This window comes from Atta colombica, unplaced genomic scaffold, assembly GCF_001594045.1.
Source record: "Atta colombica isolate Treedump-2 unplaced genomic scaffold, Acol1.0 scaffold38, whole genome shotgun sequence".
Classification (NCBI taxonomy): Eukaryota; Metazoa; Arthropoda; class Insecta; order Hymenoptera; family Formicidae; genus Atta; species Atta colombica.
The window spans coordinates 4,620,461-4,638,292 of NW_017259490.1; the positions used below are offsets into that span (position 1 = coordinate 4,620,461).

Below are 17,832 nucleotides of genomic sequence, written 5' to 3' on the forward strand. Positions count from 1 at the left end.
ATTAATATTCTTAGCGGCAGCACTAATTGTAAAGGGTTGGAGTGTTGAAAAAGAAGAGACACTACCATGGCAAGCCACTCTTTTTTCACATGAGGATGGTCAGTGGAGTTTCTTTTGCGGCGGCACATTGATAGCAGAACGCGTTGTGTTAACTGCAGGTCATTGCGTTTGGAAGACTGCTGCAGATACGATACGTGTTGCTTTCGGGATTCTCTCGAGTGACTTAAATCAAATAGGGGAAAACGCGCAAGTGATCGATGTGGAAAGCATCAAATTGCAGAATGCGTATCAAGATTATGAAAGTAATTATGGTTCGGATATCGCGTTGCTGATTTTGAAAAAAGTTGTGACTATTAATATGGTCGTTGGACCAGTTTGCATTCCTTGGAATTCTGATTCGATATTACTGGAATATCAACGAAACAGTGGTCTTGGACTAGTTGCCGGTAAATTTTAAAAATTTGATAAAATTAGAGAATAAAGATATTGAGAAAATTAAATATTTTTGATCAAAAATATCACATATAATTTTTTTTTATTTAATATGTTCAATAAATTCTTTAGAAATTCTTTACAAATTATTCACGTAACGCATTTCTTTTAAAAGAAACGTAATTAATTCTACAAGTTTAAAGTTCACTAATTAAAGATAAAAAGATCTATGTTGCTAACTATGATTGGCAACAATCATAGTTAATAAATGGATCTTTTTAACAGTTCCTGGAACGTGAGATATTTTTCAGGCATGGGGTTAACGGAGAACAACACATTTAGTTCAGTCTTGAGGGTAACTACAGTAAAAATCATTTCCGACGATGAGTGTCGTAAAAACCAAAATAGAGATTTCCGAAAATATTTGACTTACACTTCCTTTTGCGCCGGATGGGCGAATGGTACTGGAGTATGCAATGGAGATAGCGGTGGAGGTTTGGTGCTTCAGCGACCGAATTCCAGTGTCTGGGAAATTCACGGAGTTGTTTCTGTGAGCCCACGAAAACTGGGTACCAACGTATGTGATCCGAATTTCTATGCTGTTTTCACAAAGGTATAATAATATAAATATTCTTATAAATGTTGAATATGTTAAGTTCCAGCTACAATATATAATTTTGTCATCCGTAAGTTACCCTTACATAAAATCTGTAATGCATTTTATTATATTTTTTTATTATATTTTTTCACGTACAATAATTACATTAATTTATCATTTATTATATTAATAAATTATGTTATTTATAATATTAATAATTTACATAATTTATAATATTATTAGATTATATATTATTTTGTTTAATATTTATTATGATTGTATAGGTTTCTATGTACGTCAATTGGATTCATAAAATTATTGAGAGCTTGCCTACAATCGGCTTACCTGATTTTGATCAACATCCAAATAGAGATAACATCGTTGTTTAAGCGATAATAAATTAAATTGATTCCAATTATAATATATAGTTAAATAAAATTAAACTATAAATATTTGTTATACATAATATATAACATATTTTAAAGTATACATACTGCAAGTATGTATATGTATTAATTTAAAAAATTAGATTACTTATATACCTAAATCATTGATACCAGTCATTGATTATTCATTAAATTATTACATCGAAAAATTAAATATCGTTTTTATTAATATTATTCATGGTAAAGAACTCAGGTATGCTAATGTTTAAATGGTTAATATTCAAAGTTAAATTTTCTCGATTTATTTATTTAAAATAACGTAATGTTATTTCTCTGAAAATGCTAAAGTTTGGTACAAAATAATGATAAAATAATTTAGATTAATATTTTTGATTAAATAAAACTATAATCTTTATGTTAGATTTAATAAATTGTTTATCATAGGATATTAAACGATAAACAAAATTATTTATCAAATGTAAAAAGTAAAATGTTTAGGTAAATTTATATTATAAAGAATTAAATAATTTCATTTAGAATATAATCTTGTTGCGTATTTGTGGCTGTGTACAACGCATTTTTGTTTACGTAAGATCGCTGACTTGTGCCGCGACGATGAGATTACGTGCTATCATTCACACTATGCTCGAGCAAGAAGATAGTATGTATGTCGCTCCGGATTTTTATCTCTCGAAATTGCTAATAATTCAGCAGTTCGCATGTGTAATTAACTTTTGAGATTAATGATATGTAAACGTATTGCGGCGATGACATATTAAAGCAAACATCCGCATTACTTATTTATTTGAAATAGAATGCGTACGCAATAGAATATAAAAATTATGAATCACTGTTTTATTATTATCATCTTTTTAATGCTCTTTAATCTTTTTGATGCTTAGAATTTGATAAATCTTGCATTACATTGTGAATTTGAATATAATTTATCTATTACTTTTTCCGGATTAAAAATGCACAGAACATACAAAATTCATTTTGAGAACGAGTACACTTACTTCCTTCTACCATATATATCCCTTTTTATTTCCTTTTCTCGGAAACAAAAGAATATTTTCTCTTGAACAGCAGAAATGAATAGCCTATTGACAACATGTCAAATATAAAATAATATAAGATTTATAATTTTGCAAATATTAATTAAAGACGTGCATGTTTAAATAATTGATTCATCTAATCGATCAATCTTTTTAGTATAAGTATTACAATTCCGTGTTTTAGTATGACGAATCTTTCAACAACGACTGTAAGTATAATAAAATTAAAACGAACAACATGTTTTATATAAGCTAGATACACTAAACATACAAAATAGAAAAATGCGGATTTATAAACAAGATCAACTTTAATAAATCAGTTTTTTTAAGAAAAAATAAAATACTTTTTAAAAATTGATAAATCGATAATCGTACAATATTTCTATCTAATGCCATTTTCTGAAGATATCATGTTTTAATTTGTATATTAATATTACATCACAAAGTTGACCATTTCGATGCAAAAGGGAAAGAAAATGCAGATAGCACCCACTATACATGAGTCAGGTATAAGATATGATGATGTATACATCTCACCGAGTCATATAAAATTCAACGAAACCTTCGAAGGAATTACTCATCGAGAGCGTATTATTATCAAAAATGTCGGATGTAAACCAGCGTTTATCAGAATCTACCCGCTAAATTCTATAGTAAATATGTCTAATCTGCGTAAGTCATAATTAAACATTTTAAGAAATAAGAGAAATTCTCAATGATTATCATTTCTCGAAAGAATTTTCAAATAAAAACTCAGAAAAGTGGAATACGAGTGAATCCTGGATTAAGTATAATAACATATGTGACTTACACGTTTAAAAGAATGACTAAACGCATAATTCCGAATGTAATAATTCCGATTGAAATCAATGGAAAGATTTTCGATTATCAAGTAATATCTAACTTTGCCACCGAACATATCAACATCGAACCGAAGTCAGTTGACTTTGGTATTATCGATATTGGCTATATCGGTTTAAAAATATTAACAATCCATAACGAAGGAAACAAAAGTACCAGGTATTTATGGTATTTATAGAAATTTTTTGGACATTAGAAATACAATTGCATTAAAAAAGATAATACGTTTTAAAAATTTTTATTAGAAAAATGTTTTCATGTTTTTTTCGATTTTTAATTAATTCTTCATCATATAAAAGACAATAATTTTAGATTATGAAGATAATTTTTATATTGTTTACATAAAATATGAATTAACTTTAATCAGATTTTTTGTATAATTTATATTTTCAAATGAGAAAGTTTAAATATAAAATAAAGTTTGAGATAAATTGGTAAAAATTTAAAATTTTCCAGATTTTCAATCGATCTCGGGCAAAATGATCTAGACTTAATAATAAAACCTCTTCGTGGAAGAATCAAACTACAAAAAAAAATAATACTTCAAATTAAATTAATGGGCATAAACGAAGGCATCTTTTATAGCGAATTTTGGTAAAATATCTTTGCTGTTCGTCATCGTAATTTTTGTCATTGTAAGAAAGATTCGTATAAACTTTTTCAGGATTAAGTCTACTCCAAATATACGCGTTCCCATCAAAGTGCGTGTAATCGAGCCGAAATTAGTAGTTTATCATCCGAATACGACTGGAGATTTTACCCTCATAGATTTTCCACCTACGATAGAAAATACCTGTAGGCACGATACTTTTGTCCTGCGTAATCTTTCGTCTCGAGCATCCAGTTATGTTGTTCTTGGTGAAATTGATAACGAAGTAAAATGCATTCCGGTACGAAATACGATCGTTACAAAAAAAAAAGAAATTTTAGCCAGTAGCGGATTATCAAAAGCAATGCTTAGAAGCTTAAAGTGAAAGTAAAATAATATTGGCACTCTACTTAAAGTATTTATGTCTAAAATTTATAGAAGATTAAAGATTTAAGTAGAAATGATAATAAATTTAATAAATTAGAATTATTTATTTAAATGTCATAAAAGTTCCTATCTAGAATTATTAAATATTTTGTTACAATATTAACAAATAAAAGAAAAATTGAACGCAGATAACTAAAATTAATGTAATTAAATTGGAATCTTTGAAATATATGTAAATCTTACGTGAATTTATATTTATTTATTCCGCCACTGACTTATGCTCTTAATCAATCTGACTCAGAAATAAGGAGTAAGTTTTATTAAATTAAAACTATTTTTATAGGATATCGATCGCAAGCAACATCCGATTTATAATATCTTTGAAATTCATCCGTTTGAAGGGCGATTAGATCCATTTCAAGGTATCATTTTTGAAGTAAAGTAAGTATAATTATTTTATTGTTGTATATTATATAAAACTATAAAAGAAATAAATATTTTACATACACGTACATTAAAAACAATATCTATTAATATATAATTCTAGATTTTCACCAATAAATATATTATCGCAACGAAGAAAAGAGCAGGAGCAAAAGCAATGGAGAAAGTGTGAAACTAAATATCCAAATCAGAAGAATAGAGATTTCATGCAATTTATTAGAATAGTCAGGGTACATTATATCGAATCGGAAAATATCATCAGTGTGTCTCTTTTAGTTTATTTTGCATCGAAGTCAACTGAACAAATCTTTATTTAAATAATGTTTCTACAGGGATTGATCCTATAAAAGATATTTCAATGGATAAGTTATCATCACAAAAAATTTACATAGGTGAGTAATACTTTTAAACAATTTAATATCTTATAAAGTTTATTAACATAACTTCATGCTTATTTTATACATATAAATAACATCTTTAGATCATTTTTCTTGGACTTTTTGGATAACTTCTTGAATAATTATGTAATAAAAATAATAATTAATTATTTTGTTACACATTTTAACAGAAGACTCAATGGAAACTTCATCCATGTTAATGCCTTACATATCAAGTATTGATTCAAAAATCTATGACATAAAGCTTTATCTTTACGGTGAAGTGGAACCGATACAAGTACATTTTGAACCTGATACTCTTTATTTTGGAGACCTAATTGTCGGCCAGATAGCGCAGCGCGTGCTTCGTCTGACAAATCCTTCTGCTGTTGTACCGATATATTTAGAATGTGCGCCAAATGCAGCTGTACGCTGCTATCCGAAGTGGGTGAAACTTATGCCTAAAACGTCGATCGAAGTTCTTGTTAAAATTTGCGGCAAAGAAAGCAGTAATTATTGCTCTTTTATTTTGTTAACATGTTGACTTATTTGTGTCCTCGAATCTCGATAAATTGTTCGAGCAAGGCTCTATCTTGTGAATTTATTTTTACAGTTGAATCTTCCTTCAAATTGCTCTTTAATGTCGCAGCAGATTCTTATGATTCGACTGTATCAAGACGATGTTTCAGTAGAATAAAAGTTGGAAGTTACTTTATTGTATGTACGGTGAATATTATTTTCAAGTCCAAAAAGGGACTTTTAAGTAAGTCTATGTTAAGTTAGTTCCATAAATTAAAATTTAAATTCTTCAATATTTTAAAAATTAAATCACTTTTTTAATAAAGGTAAAAGAAGTTTGCCAATAAAAAAAATTGACGACGAGGAAGAAATTATGAAACGCCTTCTAAGTTTACCCAAATGGAAGCTGTTATATAAAGATTATTCGCAAATGTGTAAATTTACAGGAAACGATTTAAAATCTTCGCTCAAGAAATCGATTTTCGCAACCAAGGCAGCTGTACTGATACCTTTATCGCCTTTACAAATATATAAAGTCCACATTCATCCAACCACTTTCGTCTTTGGAATAGTAAGTAATCCAAAATATGATACAGATGACTCATAAAATTGATCAGATGTTTTAAAAATCATTAAAAAATTGCTTGTAAACTTATTATTTTAGAAAGAGGTTTTATTTTTTATTGTTAGAAATAATATATAAGTTATAAACACTTATTTTTAATGTCTGCTTTTTTTTCATTTCTCTCTTTTTTTCTTTTTTATTTGTTCCTTCTTATTATATAAAAAATTTTTCATAGACTTGCATATACAATTTTAAAAAATGTAATCGATTTCGTGAACGAATAAGAGCAATGATTCTGATAGAAGCTCGTTAAATTATTTTAATCATGGACATTGAGTGATTGGGGTAGGTAGCATCGAATAGTTTCAACTATCGTCGTTTGGTTGTAAAGAATACGAACGACATTCCAGTGATGATACAATTAGTAACTACACTCAAGTGCATCCACTTTCCGGAAGGTGATTCAATGATCTTACAACCAGGCTCGACGATGACCAAATTAATCGAGTATTTTGCGGACAAAGTTTGCGGCAAGTTTACTGGATCTATCAATTATGTGATTAATCATAATCACTCTTTCGAGTTTAATATTACTGCTTGCATTATTCGCAAACAATTGTGTATCGATAAAAGAGAGATCGAACTTGTGAAAGAACAGTCGAGAGAAATTTATCAACCAATAGCTTCTATTGTTCGAATTATAAATAAATTGAACGCGAAAATATACTTCAGGTAAAATGTATTTCTTTCCGCGTGTAAATAACAATAATTTAAACAATGTTTAACAAAAAGATTGTTTCAAAATGAGTGAAAGAATTATTATAAAAAGTTATTAACAAGAGTATATATCTGAAAAAATAAAATAGCAGTTTATTAAAATGTAGAGTAATTGTAGCGTATAAATGGCTGCAGATTCTCTTTCTTAGATAGATTGTTGATTTAATATTAATGTAATGAGTTCATACATATGATATTTCCCTGAATCAATGTCTCAATAATAATGGGAGATTTTTAAAGTGTTTAACTCTAAAGAATAATTGAATCGTTTTCAAGCGCTTGTAATCTTGATAATAAATCTTATCGAATATTTCAAATAGTTTAAATGCAGTGCAAAATGATAAATTGTCACAGGTGGGAAATACCAGCGACGTCTAGATTCTATATAGAACCGGAATTCGGTTCCGTGCGGGGTAATGCTACTTTACACGCTTACGTGCACTACGAATACAATAACATGAAGGATAATTCGAACATTCAAGCGATGATGATATGCGAGAGCGGAAGTCGCGTGTCTCTGCGACTTAGCGCATCGCAATTTGTGCCGAAGGTTGAATTCGTAAATGATAACGCGAATCTCGGGGAAATACCTCTCAATTTGCCAACGAAGGTGATTGCCGTTCTTCAAAACTTTGAATTTAATGAGGTGACGTATGAGGTGGATAGCGCTTCATTGATACGCGGTTGCAATGTTAAACCACTGCGAGGGAAAATATCTCCGCGCGGTATTGCAATTCTTGAGGTAAGTTCTCCATCAATCGTAATAATATTTCGTAATAAGCAAACAATATTCATTACCGCTTGTTAGATATACCTTACATTCGACGTTTGCTGTCGCTTTACTATCGTAATTGCCGTTACGATTGAAGGACGCCTACAGTTACTGTATAAAATAAATGGCAATGTGTCATTTCCGCGATTGAGACTCGTGCCGCAACGAATAGACATAAAACGCCTCAGAATCGGTGCTCTTCAAACTCATCAGATAACAGCCACGAACATTGGGACAACGTTGTTGAAACTCCAGGTTTTGTTGGAAGAGTATCCCGAGTTTCGCATTTCTCTGTCGGCAAATGACAAGAGTTCGGAAATAGGTAATGGCAATATAAAAATAATGAAATAAAGGTATCTCCTGTAAACGATTAGAAAGAATGAGAGATGATAAAAAAATAGGAAAATAGTTAAGCGGATTCGAAGTATCCTAAAATGAAGCAAAAAATATCTACAATGAAGAAATAGCAATTACATCCAATTAGAATTTTTTTACAATTAGTCCCAATTTATTACACAATAGGTATAATAAGATTTTAAGCTTTTTGCTCAAAGCTCTGAGCTGTGACGTTAATTGGCTTTATCTTTTAAATTTTACAATTAAAATCTGGTCAGCCTGTTTAAGGCTTAAGGATTACGGCAACATCAGAAACTTTTTACTGAAAACGTCACAATTTAAAAGTTTAAAGCAAAAAGCTGAAGAATTCCTTAGATTATAATTATCGATCGCAGCTTAAGAAAGATAGATTTATAACTTTAATAACTTCAATAACTCGAAAAATTATGAATTTTATTTAATAAATCTGGTAATTTAATTGCGATTTATATATTCAATAAACAAAAAGGTACGGAAGGGATAACCATCGCCCCAGATACAAGTCAAAACCTCTATTTGCACTTTCAACCAGTCGATTTAGCCAGTTGTTCTTTCTATCTGCCGATTGTGATAAATGAGCTGCTTGGTCCAGTATCGATGTTGAATTCCAAGAGCACTCGACCAGCAGAAATTTTGAAATTGCATGAAGCTCATTACATGCATTTATCAGGTTTTTCCATGACGACGTTACCTGATAAACTACCGACTGTATCTATCGATTATACCGTGGCTGACCGCATTATTTTCTTCAGCAAACTTTTGTTTCGATTCAACACTTTGACTAACGAAGTAAGATTTTACATCGATGAAATAAAAAAAATACAAAAAATAGAAACACAAATAGTTGTATATAAAAAGATTCATAAAGAAATGTATTAAAAAAAAGTGTAGAAAAAATTTCTATACGAGATAAAATATTTTTATCTTTGTACGTAGATAGTAAAAATTTTATATTAAGCTATTTTATTGTACAATTAAAAATTTTTACATCTAATTAAGGCATTTCAAATTCATGTTTTTACTCTTTAGCTATCTGAAGAATTGTTTGTAGAGAATCGAGTAATGGTAAGGGAAATATTAATATCAATAAATATCGAGGAATTTAACAAAGTTGATTGCCCGTTCACCATAAAATGGTCTCACGGTACGGAGATCGGAAGAACAACAGATGCGATCGAGTGCACCTTACATCCTGGCGATAACGTCTCTTTCATTCTCGAATTCAAGCCGAGAAAACGCGGCAGTTTTAGTGCAGAAGCACCGATATACATTCGTGGTGAGCTCGACGACGGCGTCTTCAATAAATTACGTCTCAACGGCGAGTTTCCCGCCAGTTCGATCGACGTTGAGCCAACGGAGATATATTTTATGCCTGTTCCTCTCGGCACGGAAGTAGAGGAAAAGTTTAGAATCCGAGCAAAGCACTTTGATAATACGGCGTTTATACGGCCGAACTTTTTAACGACGCCGCGATGCAGCGGCGATTACAAAAATGAGTTGTTGCGCGTTGACTTTCCAAACGGTAATGTCGTCCCTCCTCAATCGTAAGTTGAAATATTTTCTCTTGTTATTTATATTATTAAAAATATTAATAAATAATTATAATTTAATAATATTTAGAAAATATTAGCATAGAATTACTTTTTTCACAAAAAGCAATTCTATATGTAAGAATTTTAAAATTATTTAAAATTGTTTTGTTTTTTGTTGCAAGGTATGTAGAACTGGAAGCAAAAGTAACGTTTAAGAGTAATCAACCAGTATCGTTTTGCTCAATAATTGAATTTTCGGATGATAATCAACTTGCTGTGTGTTTTTTAACGATATATGCAACAGCGGATAATAATTTGTTAACAACGTACATACATTCTATAAAGTCCAGCTTTGATGAGACATATTCAAAAAAACATATATCCATCTCATGTCCATCAATATTATTAGAAAGCTTAAAAGATGATGACATTGAAGAAATTCCTGATAACCACAGAGTAGTATGTTTTTATTTTTTCACTTTTTAATTTGCCAAAATACTTCAGAAGGAAATGATTATCAATATAATTTCATTAAATTCAAATTTTAATATGAATGAATAAAATTTAATCATGAATTCTGACATAAACTAATAAAAATAAGTAAAACCTATTTTGTGTGGTATTGGAAATTTAATTTATTAGAATGATATATCAGTCTTATTTTAATTTTTATTCTTTAGAATTGAGAAATATTATAATTTTATAATTTATATTTTTTAGCCTTTTTTATAATACTTATTTAGAAAAAAACTTAAATATATACTGACATATATATTTAGATATATTACTGTACCTGCCACAAGTTTTGACATTTTAATGTAAATCAAAACTGTTTAACGATTAATAATAATGCAATTTCTATTATGGATTTATTCATTCTTGTTTATGTGTACTAAAGATTATCTGATAGAGGTCAAAATGCATTTCGTTTGCGTGCATTATGTTTGTTTTTTATTTTATAATGATCATGTATTCTATTTTATAATGATTAGTGTATAATTACAAAGCACCAGCTTGATTGTTTATAGTTATTATTTTGTTTTAATTATTTGAGCTCTCTGTCTCTCTGTCTCTCTGTCTCTCTCTCTCTCTCTCTCTCTCTCTCTCTCTCTCTCTCTCTCTCTCTCTCTCTCTCTTTCTCTTTCTGCTGTACTCTTGTTTAAAATCAATTACTATATATTTCATTTATATGTATATTTAATATATAGTTTAAATTTATTTAAATCTAGAACGAAATATTTGAATCGAAATTCAATACGAATATTATATCGCATTTTGATAATCAAAAGAGAAGTATTGTTAAAAGAACAAAATCGAATTTACATTACAAACAAATGACTGATATTGAAATAGGTATATACAAGAATATGCAAGTATATGAAAAACAAACGCTAGATGATAAACGAATATCGATTGACAAAAAATCTTCTGTGTTTTCTGCTTTTGGAACAAGGAATTACAGATATTTCGAAAGGTTATTGTTTTCTAGCTATTCCGTCAACGATCAAAATGAGTAAATTTGAAAAAATAAGAAATCACTGTAATTAAAGAACTTAAAATAAATTGAATTAAAGCCAGAATTGAAGATAAATTTATATATAAGAATAAAAGAGTTTAAAATAATTTTGAATTGTTTTTCCTTAAATTTAAATATAAAGCAGATCTTTTTACTTTAATGAAAATTAATTAATTGAATTAGTTAATTTTAATACAAACAATTATTATGAAAAAATGTAAGTTTATAAGATAAAATATAATAATTTTACTGTTTAACTAAAATGAGAGAATTTTTTGTATCCTTCCTGATTTTAAATATTTTTTGAAAATTTAAAAACCAATATAAATTTGAATATTAAAAAAATCAATTTAATAGTTCATTAAAATTATGCAGAAGTGAATAATTTATTGTACAAATATTATAACATGTAACGTATATCTGTTTTACAAACATTTTGCATGTGTTTATTTTTATTAGTGACTGCGAGAAACATGTGGAGAGAATAATAACAATTATGGAAGAATGGATGTATTCGGGTCCATTGAAATTTCGCTTTTATCCAAACATTTCTTATGGCATTATGGCAGCTTTTTCGTATTTCTGTATAAAAAAACGATCTTACGCGGGACATTCTAAACAGGAAAAAGATGCAATTATATTGTCGTTCATCAATGTCCTCGAATCAATCGTAGGACCAAACATTCATACTTACTTGGGAAAATTGTAATATTGTAATATTCATGCATTTATACATATGTCCTTCCTTTCAAGTACATTGCTATTTTTTTATTCAAGATCAAAGAAAAAACTGTTACCTGAAAATGACATCGAAAGAATAAATTATATTCTCCAGTTGTATAACAAAATACTGGACTTTCTTCTGTCTCAAGGAGCATATTTAGTTCACATTTTGCCACAATTTCTCCTAAATTATGATGATTATCTAATTAGCATTGACATTGTACAGAGCAATGTTAGTTACTTATAAAGTTAGTTAGTTAGTTATAAAGTTGTAAATTATGATAATTTCTTTCTTTTTTAGAATAATAAGAATTAAAGAATATAAGAAAAAAGCTTTTAGCTAAACTATACAACTCCATCAAATCAGATCTCAAAGATCCATATGTTGATTAATTTTTTTTATATTACAGGCACAAAGAAAAAATTTAAATACAAGTTGTGCATCACATAAACGATTGTCGCGACAATTATTCGAATTGCGAAATAAACAATGCTGGTTGGATGTAACTTTGCAAACATACAAGTGTCTCGTGCTCCGTGGAATACACGAGTATAAATTCTGGATATCGCCGAGATCCACAGGGTATCGGGAATCAATAGTATTGTTTACATCGAGATTCGTTATTGCGTAATTTTACAATTGCATCTCTAATTGGATATACCTTTCTCAGTTTGCCGAGGCAATATGAACTTCATGAGAGAGCCATTGAGAGTATTGCAAATTCGCCAAGCTGTGAACTCGCTTCCGACCGTTGTTCAGAAGAAAAGTTTTTGTTAGCTTGGCTACGATATCATTACGAACAACAACGCGAACGAGATTGGATGACTGATCGTCATATAAACATGAATCCGCAAGAAAAGCAGGATGTGGCCAAATATCGAGTGATTCAAAATTTTCATTATGATTTATCTGATAGCCTTGTACTAATTGCGGTTACCGCAGCCTATTGTCCCTTTCTCATCGACAAATATTTTAACAATTTATACATTTGCTCGAGAAGCCAACAAGAGGTAATCATTAAGCGTTGGACTTTAAATTAAGCTTAAGCTAAAAAGAAATCGTACATTAGATTATACATTGAAAACTGAAACGATCAAAATTATGTGCATTAAAATTCGAGTTTTAATTAGGATAATGTAAATTAATAAGATTACAAGCATAAACTTTTTATTAATACTTTATGAGTCAGGACGAGATCTTTTATCTAACAGTATAATGTTCGTGAATTTTATTATTCGGCATTAAAATGTAGTCTTAAGCCAAATCCATATATCGAGGCAACTTTGTATTTCTTGTTAGTATAAGATAATACCGTTAATAAATACAAAATAATTTTGAATTAAATACACTAAATAGTTATTATTGGAAGATAGATTTAACAGATGTTAGTTTTTATAAACAGCGTTATTTTTTTCTATAAATTTATGCAAATTATTATAATTGTAAAAAAAATTGGAGAAAAAATTAATTGACATTCTGAATGATTTAACAGTTTTTGAGCCTTTAATGTTATCTTCAATTTTTTATCGTATAGTCCTATTGCAAACAATGCAAACTACATAATTTTCGCAATTTACTGTATCTAGATGCTGCATAACGCTATTTGCCTAATTACTGCTTGGAGGAAAATACGACTAGGCTTCATTATTACGCCGATGCAACTGGTTAATCCGAATCAAGTTCAAATATTAATGCTGGTCGTCCATCTTTTCCAAGTTTTACCGACATATGTACCTTGCGCCAAGGTTTGTATAAAAAAAAATCATGATATCACGCTTTATAATGCTTATTTTCTCTCTCATTACATTATGATATTTCATGTTTTTACTTTTTAAATAATTTTACTTTTTAAAGTAACTTTAATCTAAAAACATATATAGTTTTATATATTACGTGTATAACATATTACTTCACCTTTACAGATCAAATTTAATTGTTCACTATCCCAAATCATCACGAAGCAAATAAACATTTCAAATCCGACAGATAACATTGTAAATTACTTATTATTGCTCATAAACAATGACAATAATTTTTTTACTATCCTGAGGCCCGTGTCGATCTTACATTTAAATGCGCACGATTGCGGCCAAATACAAATACAATTTCATGCTAAGAAAATACAGAAAAACAGAGGTAAATTTTATTTAAATTATCTTTGCTTATCCAGATTATGTAGGTTATTTTATTTAACTTGACAAAATAATTTAAAGCATCTCTATTACTTTTGATATTTAAATCAAATAAAATTTATGCAAATTGTTTAAAATGGGATCTTTCTCATGTGTCGTATCGGATTTTTTAATTCAATAGCATATTTGATGCTTTGCGGACGAGCTATTGGACCATATTTTGGAAGAAATCAGACTATCATTTTGGAGGGTTGTATCGATAATCTTGGAATTGCGAGCAAATATACTATACGCAGCAAATTATACCAGATTGTCGAGATAAATCTGAAAATCAGTGTACCCTATCAAAATGCAGCAAAATATGATATATGGATGACAGACGAACGGCCGAGCAACCCTTGTAAGAAGAAATAATCTTCTTTGTCACTAAAGATTTTTATGACTGATTATCGTAAAAAAAAAACGTGGAGAATTTATCAAAGGTTTTCTAGTATAAATATCTGTCAAAAGCTACTTTTTAAAATCTAAACTCGTGAAACATTTAATGTGTTAAATTATTTGTTAGCTTTATTCTAAAAACGCTATATTTATATATTAGTAATAATATTCGGATTGTTCCTAAAAAAAATTCATTATTTTTAATTTTATAGTAATTATATATATGATATATAATTTACGATTATATGACATAATCGTAACTCGAATCGTTTTAGTGACTCTAAAAATGACGCGATGGCAAGAATTGCGAGCCAGGAAAATACCAAGAAGACTTTTCTTAAATCAAGAATCAATAATCGTCGCCGAGGGTGCATCAGAAACACATTTATCAATCAGTGTGGCATGTATTATACCTAAGCAACGAACATTTTGGTTGATTTTTCAAGCGAAAACGGGTGATTTTATTATTCAAGTAAGCACTTGACAAGTACGAGGAATTCTTTTACGACACACTAAAGTACGAGGTCGTCTATAAATGTGGTCGACGCAAAATGTGGAGAAAATGTATTTAGATTCTGAGAAAATGGCATTGATATCTTGTAAAATTAGATATTTTTTGTTGATCGCAACAGATAAATTCGATTTGGCAAAAGTCAGTCAACGATCGCATCGTTGTCCAATGGGCAGCTCAAGGAGAATGCGTTTGCTCAAATCAGCGAAGTGACGTAAGAGCTTGTCCGTTTAATATCAGCATACCTATACCATCCTGTAACGTTCAATTTCGGAGATGTGTAATTGAAATGTTTAAAAAAACTCTCGAACCGCGAGAACATCTATTCTGGTCCAAATACTCGAGTATGTCAGATAACATCTAAAAATACTTGTTTATCTTATTAATCTATTTATAACTCTAATATATTTATTCTGACAAATTGTCATTTATGTTCTTGCTTTTTTTCTTAGTTTTTATTTGTTGCTTTCAGATACCTATATCGAGCTACAATTAATAAAGTGGTTGATGAGAAGTGATTTTGCAGCTCTCGAATTTATGCATGTTTTTAACACCACAGTGACATATAAAGTTACAATTTCGGATAAATCAAGTCCTCTTATTTTACCAGAATGTTTTACTATACAAGGTAAATAAGATTCAGGACATAAATTTTTTTACTATTTACATAGAATAATTCATTTGAAAGAGCTTTGTAAAAGAATTTATTTTTACTATTTCATTCGAAAATACAGAAATATTATGTTATTATTTAGCTATAAACTCTTTAGATAATTTAGAATTAATATTTATATAACTAAAATTTTCTCCAAGAATTTTTAAATCATAAACGATTAAAAGAGAGAATTCAAGAATTAAATTTTAGAAATGCAAGAATAGAATGTAATTTTATTTTTCATTTAATTAAGAAGCATTTTTCTCATATTACATAAAATAAATTAATTCTTTTCTTTTACCATTTCTTCAGCTTTTTCCTACATCCGGTAGTATAATTTTAAGATACATCTTTTTTTCATTCTCTATATACATTTAATATGTAGGTATATATTTCAATTTACACATATCTTATCTAATGTATAAATTGTATTTTATATATTTTCAATTGAAAGTTTTTTTTTTTTATAATGTATGTCTAGATGTGAGCCTAACTAATCAGCAAGTTCCAATGATCGTACATATTTTACCAACAACTCCTCCATTGTATGAAGCGACGCTCACTCTTACGTCTTTAGATGATAAAGAATTTCGAGTATATATTATCGACTGCTTACGATCCTAAAGTTATCATTACTACGTAATTATACATTAAGTAAGTGTAAAGATAAATAATTCGATTATAAATTTTTTTACTTTCTATTTCGGTGTTAAGAATATAGAAATGCTTTGGTGAGAAACGAATAAAAAAATGTGGAAAAGTAATCATAACGTATGATTTTTAATATGCATTTATTAACAATATGTTCGGTCGTATATCTGCACAAATTTAATTAAGAAATTACAATAAGTTTCTTCATTCGATAAAATTTCTTCACATTTTTTCAAGATTATTTCATTTTATTTTTGCTGGATTGCTTTTAATTAATCATGGCAGTAAATGATTAATCATATAATAGAGACATTATATATATAATACAATAATGAACTAATGAAGATGTAACGTTTACATTTCATTAAAAAATTCAGTTTACAGTAGACAGTAGTAGTAGACTTTTATGTCAAGACAAATATATAATATTTGATATATGTAATTTAATTAACTTATCAGAGTTGTTTTTTTGTCATCATTCGAATTATAATTAAATAAAATCAGGTAAACATACATCAAATAGTCAAATTTCATATTTGATAAAATAATGACAATAATTCTTGACTAATTTTTTTAATTGCGAAAAAGATATATAAAGAGATGAATAATATGTGAAAAATATCTGATATCATGATTTAAAATAAATATATAAGAAATCATGAAGGAAGCAATAAATAACATTTGAATTAATGTCAAAGAATTTGTAAAAAAATTGAATTTATATATTTAAAAATGTTCTAGCTAAAATTCTAATTTTCATGTATACAGGATGTCCAGAAATCAAAATATTAGAAAGTTTTCGAAAAATTAAGTAAAAAAGTTATTTGCAAATTTATATTATAAACAATATACAATTTAATACAAAAAAAGAGTTTAAATACAATGATTTAATTACAGACTACATTTTAGAATCGGCGACAAGAAAATTCATTTACATTTCAATTGGGAGTAAATATATATCTACATTTTATCATGTTTGTATTCTTATTATTATCTTTTGTCAAACAAATATTTGGCCACAAAACTTGTATTGAATGTTTTATGAAGCTGTGAAGCCTACTAAAGAGTCGGATTTTGTAATTTGAACCTTGAAACATTATAATAAATAAGATTATCTGTATTTCAGCAATACACATTGAATGAAATATTAAAAACACCTATTTTGCGTTTTTGTTTAAAATGTCACTCTTTAGCAAAATGTAGGCAATTCTCTTAATTATGAATATTATAATTATATTGTAATTTTCTCAGTAGTTTAGCTATAAAGACAAGAGAAACTTGTCTTCGACACGTAATCTGTAATTAGTCACATTTTATACTTTTATTATCTCAAAAACTATTGCTTAAAACTTTACGAATAACTTTTTGACTTAATTTTTCGAGAGCCTTTTTGCTATAGAAGTTTTAGTTGCAAATTTCATATTTGCAAATTGCATATCCGCATTTGTTATAGATGGAGTCTGTAGACAAAACGTTTAAAACAAATCTATAAATCAGTTCTTCAACTACTACTATTAACGTTTCCGAAAATTTTGA

The 17,832-nt window shown here is 28.5% G+C and overlaps 1 protein-coding gene across 1 annotated transcript in view; it reads left to right on the top strand.

Annotated features, from left to right (window-relative positions):
• The window catches only part of LOC108690855, a 19,840-nt gene extending 4,214 nt beyond the window's left edge, over positions 1–15,626 (top strand). Inside the window, exons 8-21 of the mRNA XM_018198365.1 lie at positions 15–446; positions 744–1,045; positions 3,208–3,491; positions 3,997–4,222; positions 4,652–4,749; positions 4,856–5,013; positions 5,321–5,638; positions 5,743–5,892; positions 6,672–6,945; positions 7,345–7,732; positions 7,799–8,084; positions 8,607–8,926; positions 15,112–15,334; positions 15,463–15,626. Coding sequence (XP_018053854.1) covers positions 15–446; positions 744–1,045; positions 3,208–3,491; positions 3,997–4,222; positions 4,652–4,749; positions 4,856–5,013; positions 5,321–5,638; positions 5,743–5,892; positions 6,672–6,945; positions 7,345–7,732; positions 7,799–8,084; positions 8,607–8,926; positions 15,112–15,334; positions 15,463–15,626 — 3,623 coding nt within the window. The remainder of the gene's footprint in view (positions 1–14; positions 447–743; positions 1,046–3,207; positions 3,492–3,996; positions 4,223–4,651; positions 4,750–4,855; positions 5,014–5,320; positions 5,639–5,742; positions 5,893–6,671; positions 6,946–7,344; positions 7,733–7,798; positions 8,085–8,606; positions 8,927–15,111; positions 15,335–15,462) is intronic.
• Positions 15,627–17,832: the final 2,206 nt, after the last annotated feature.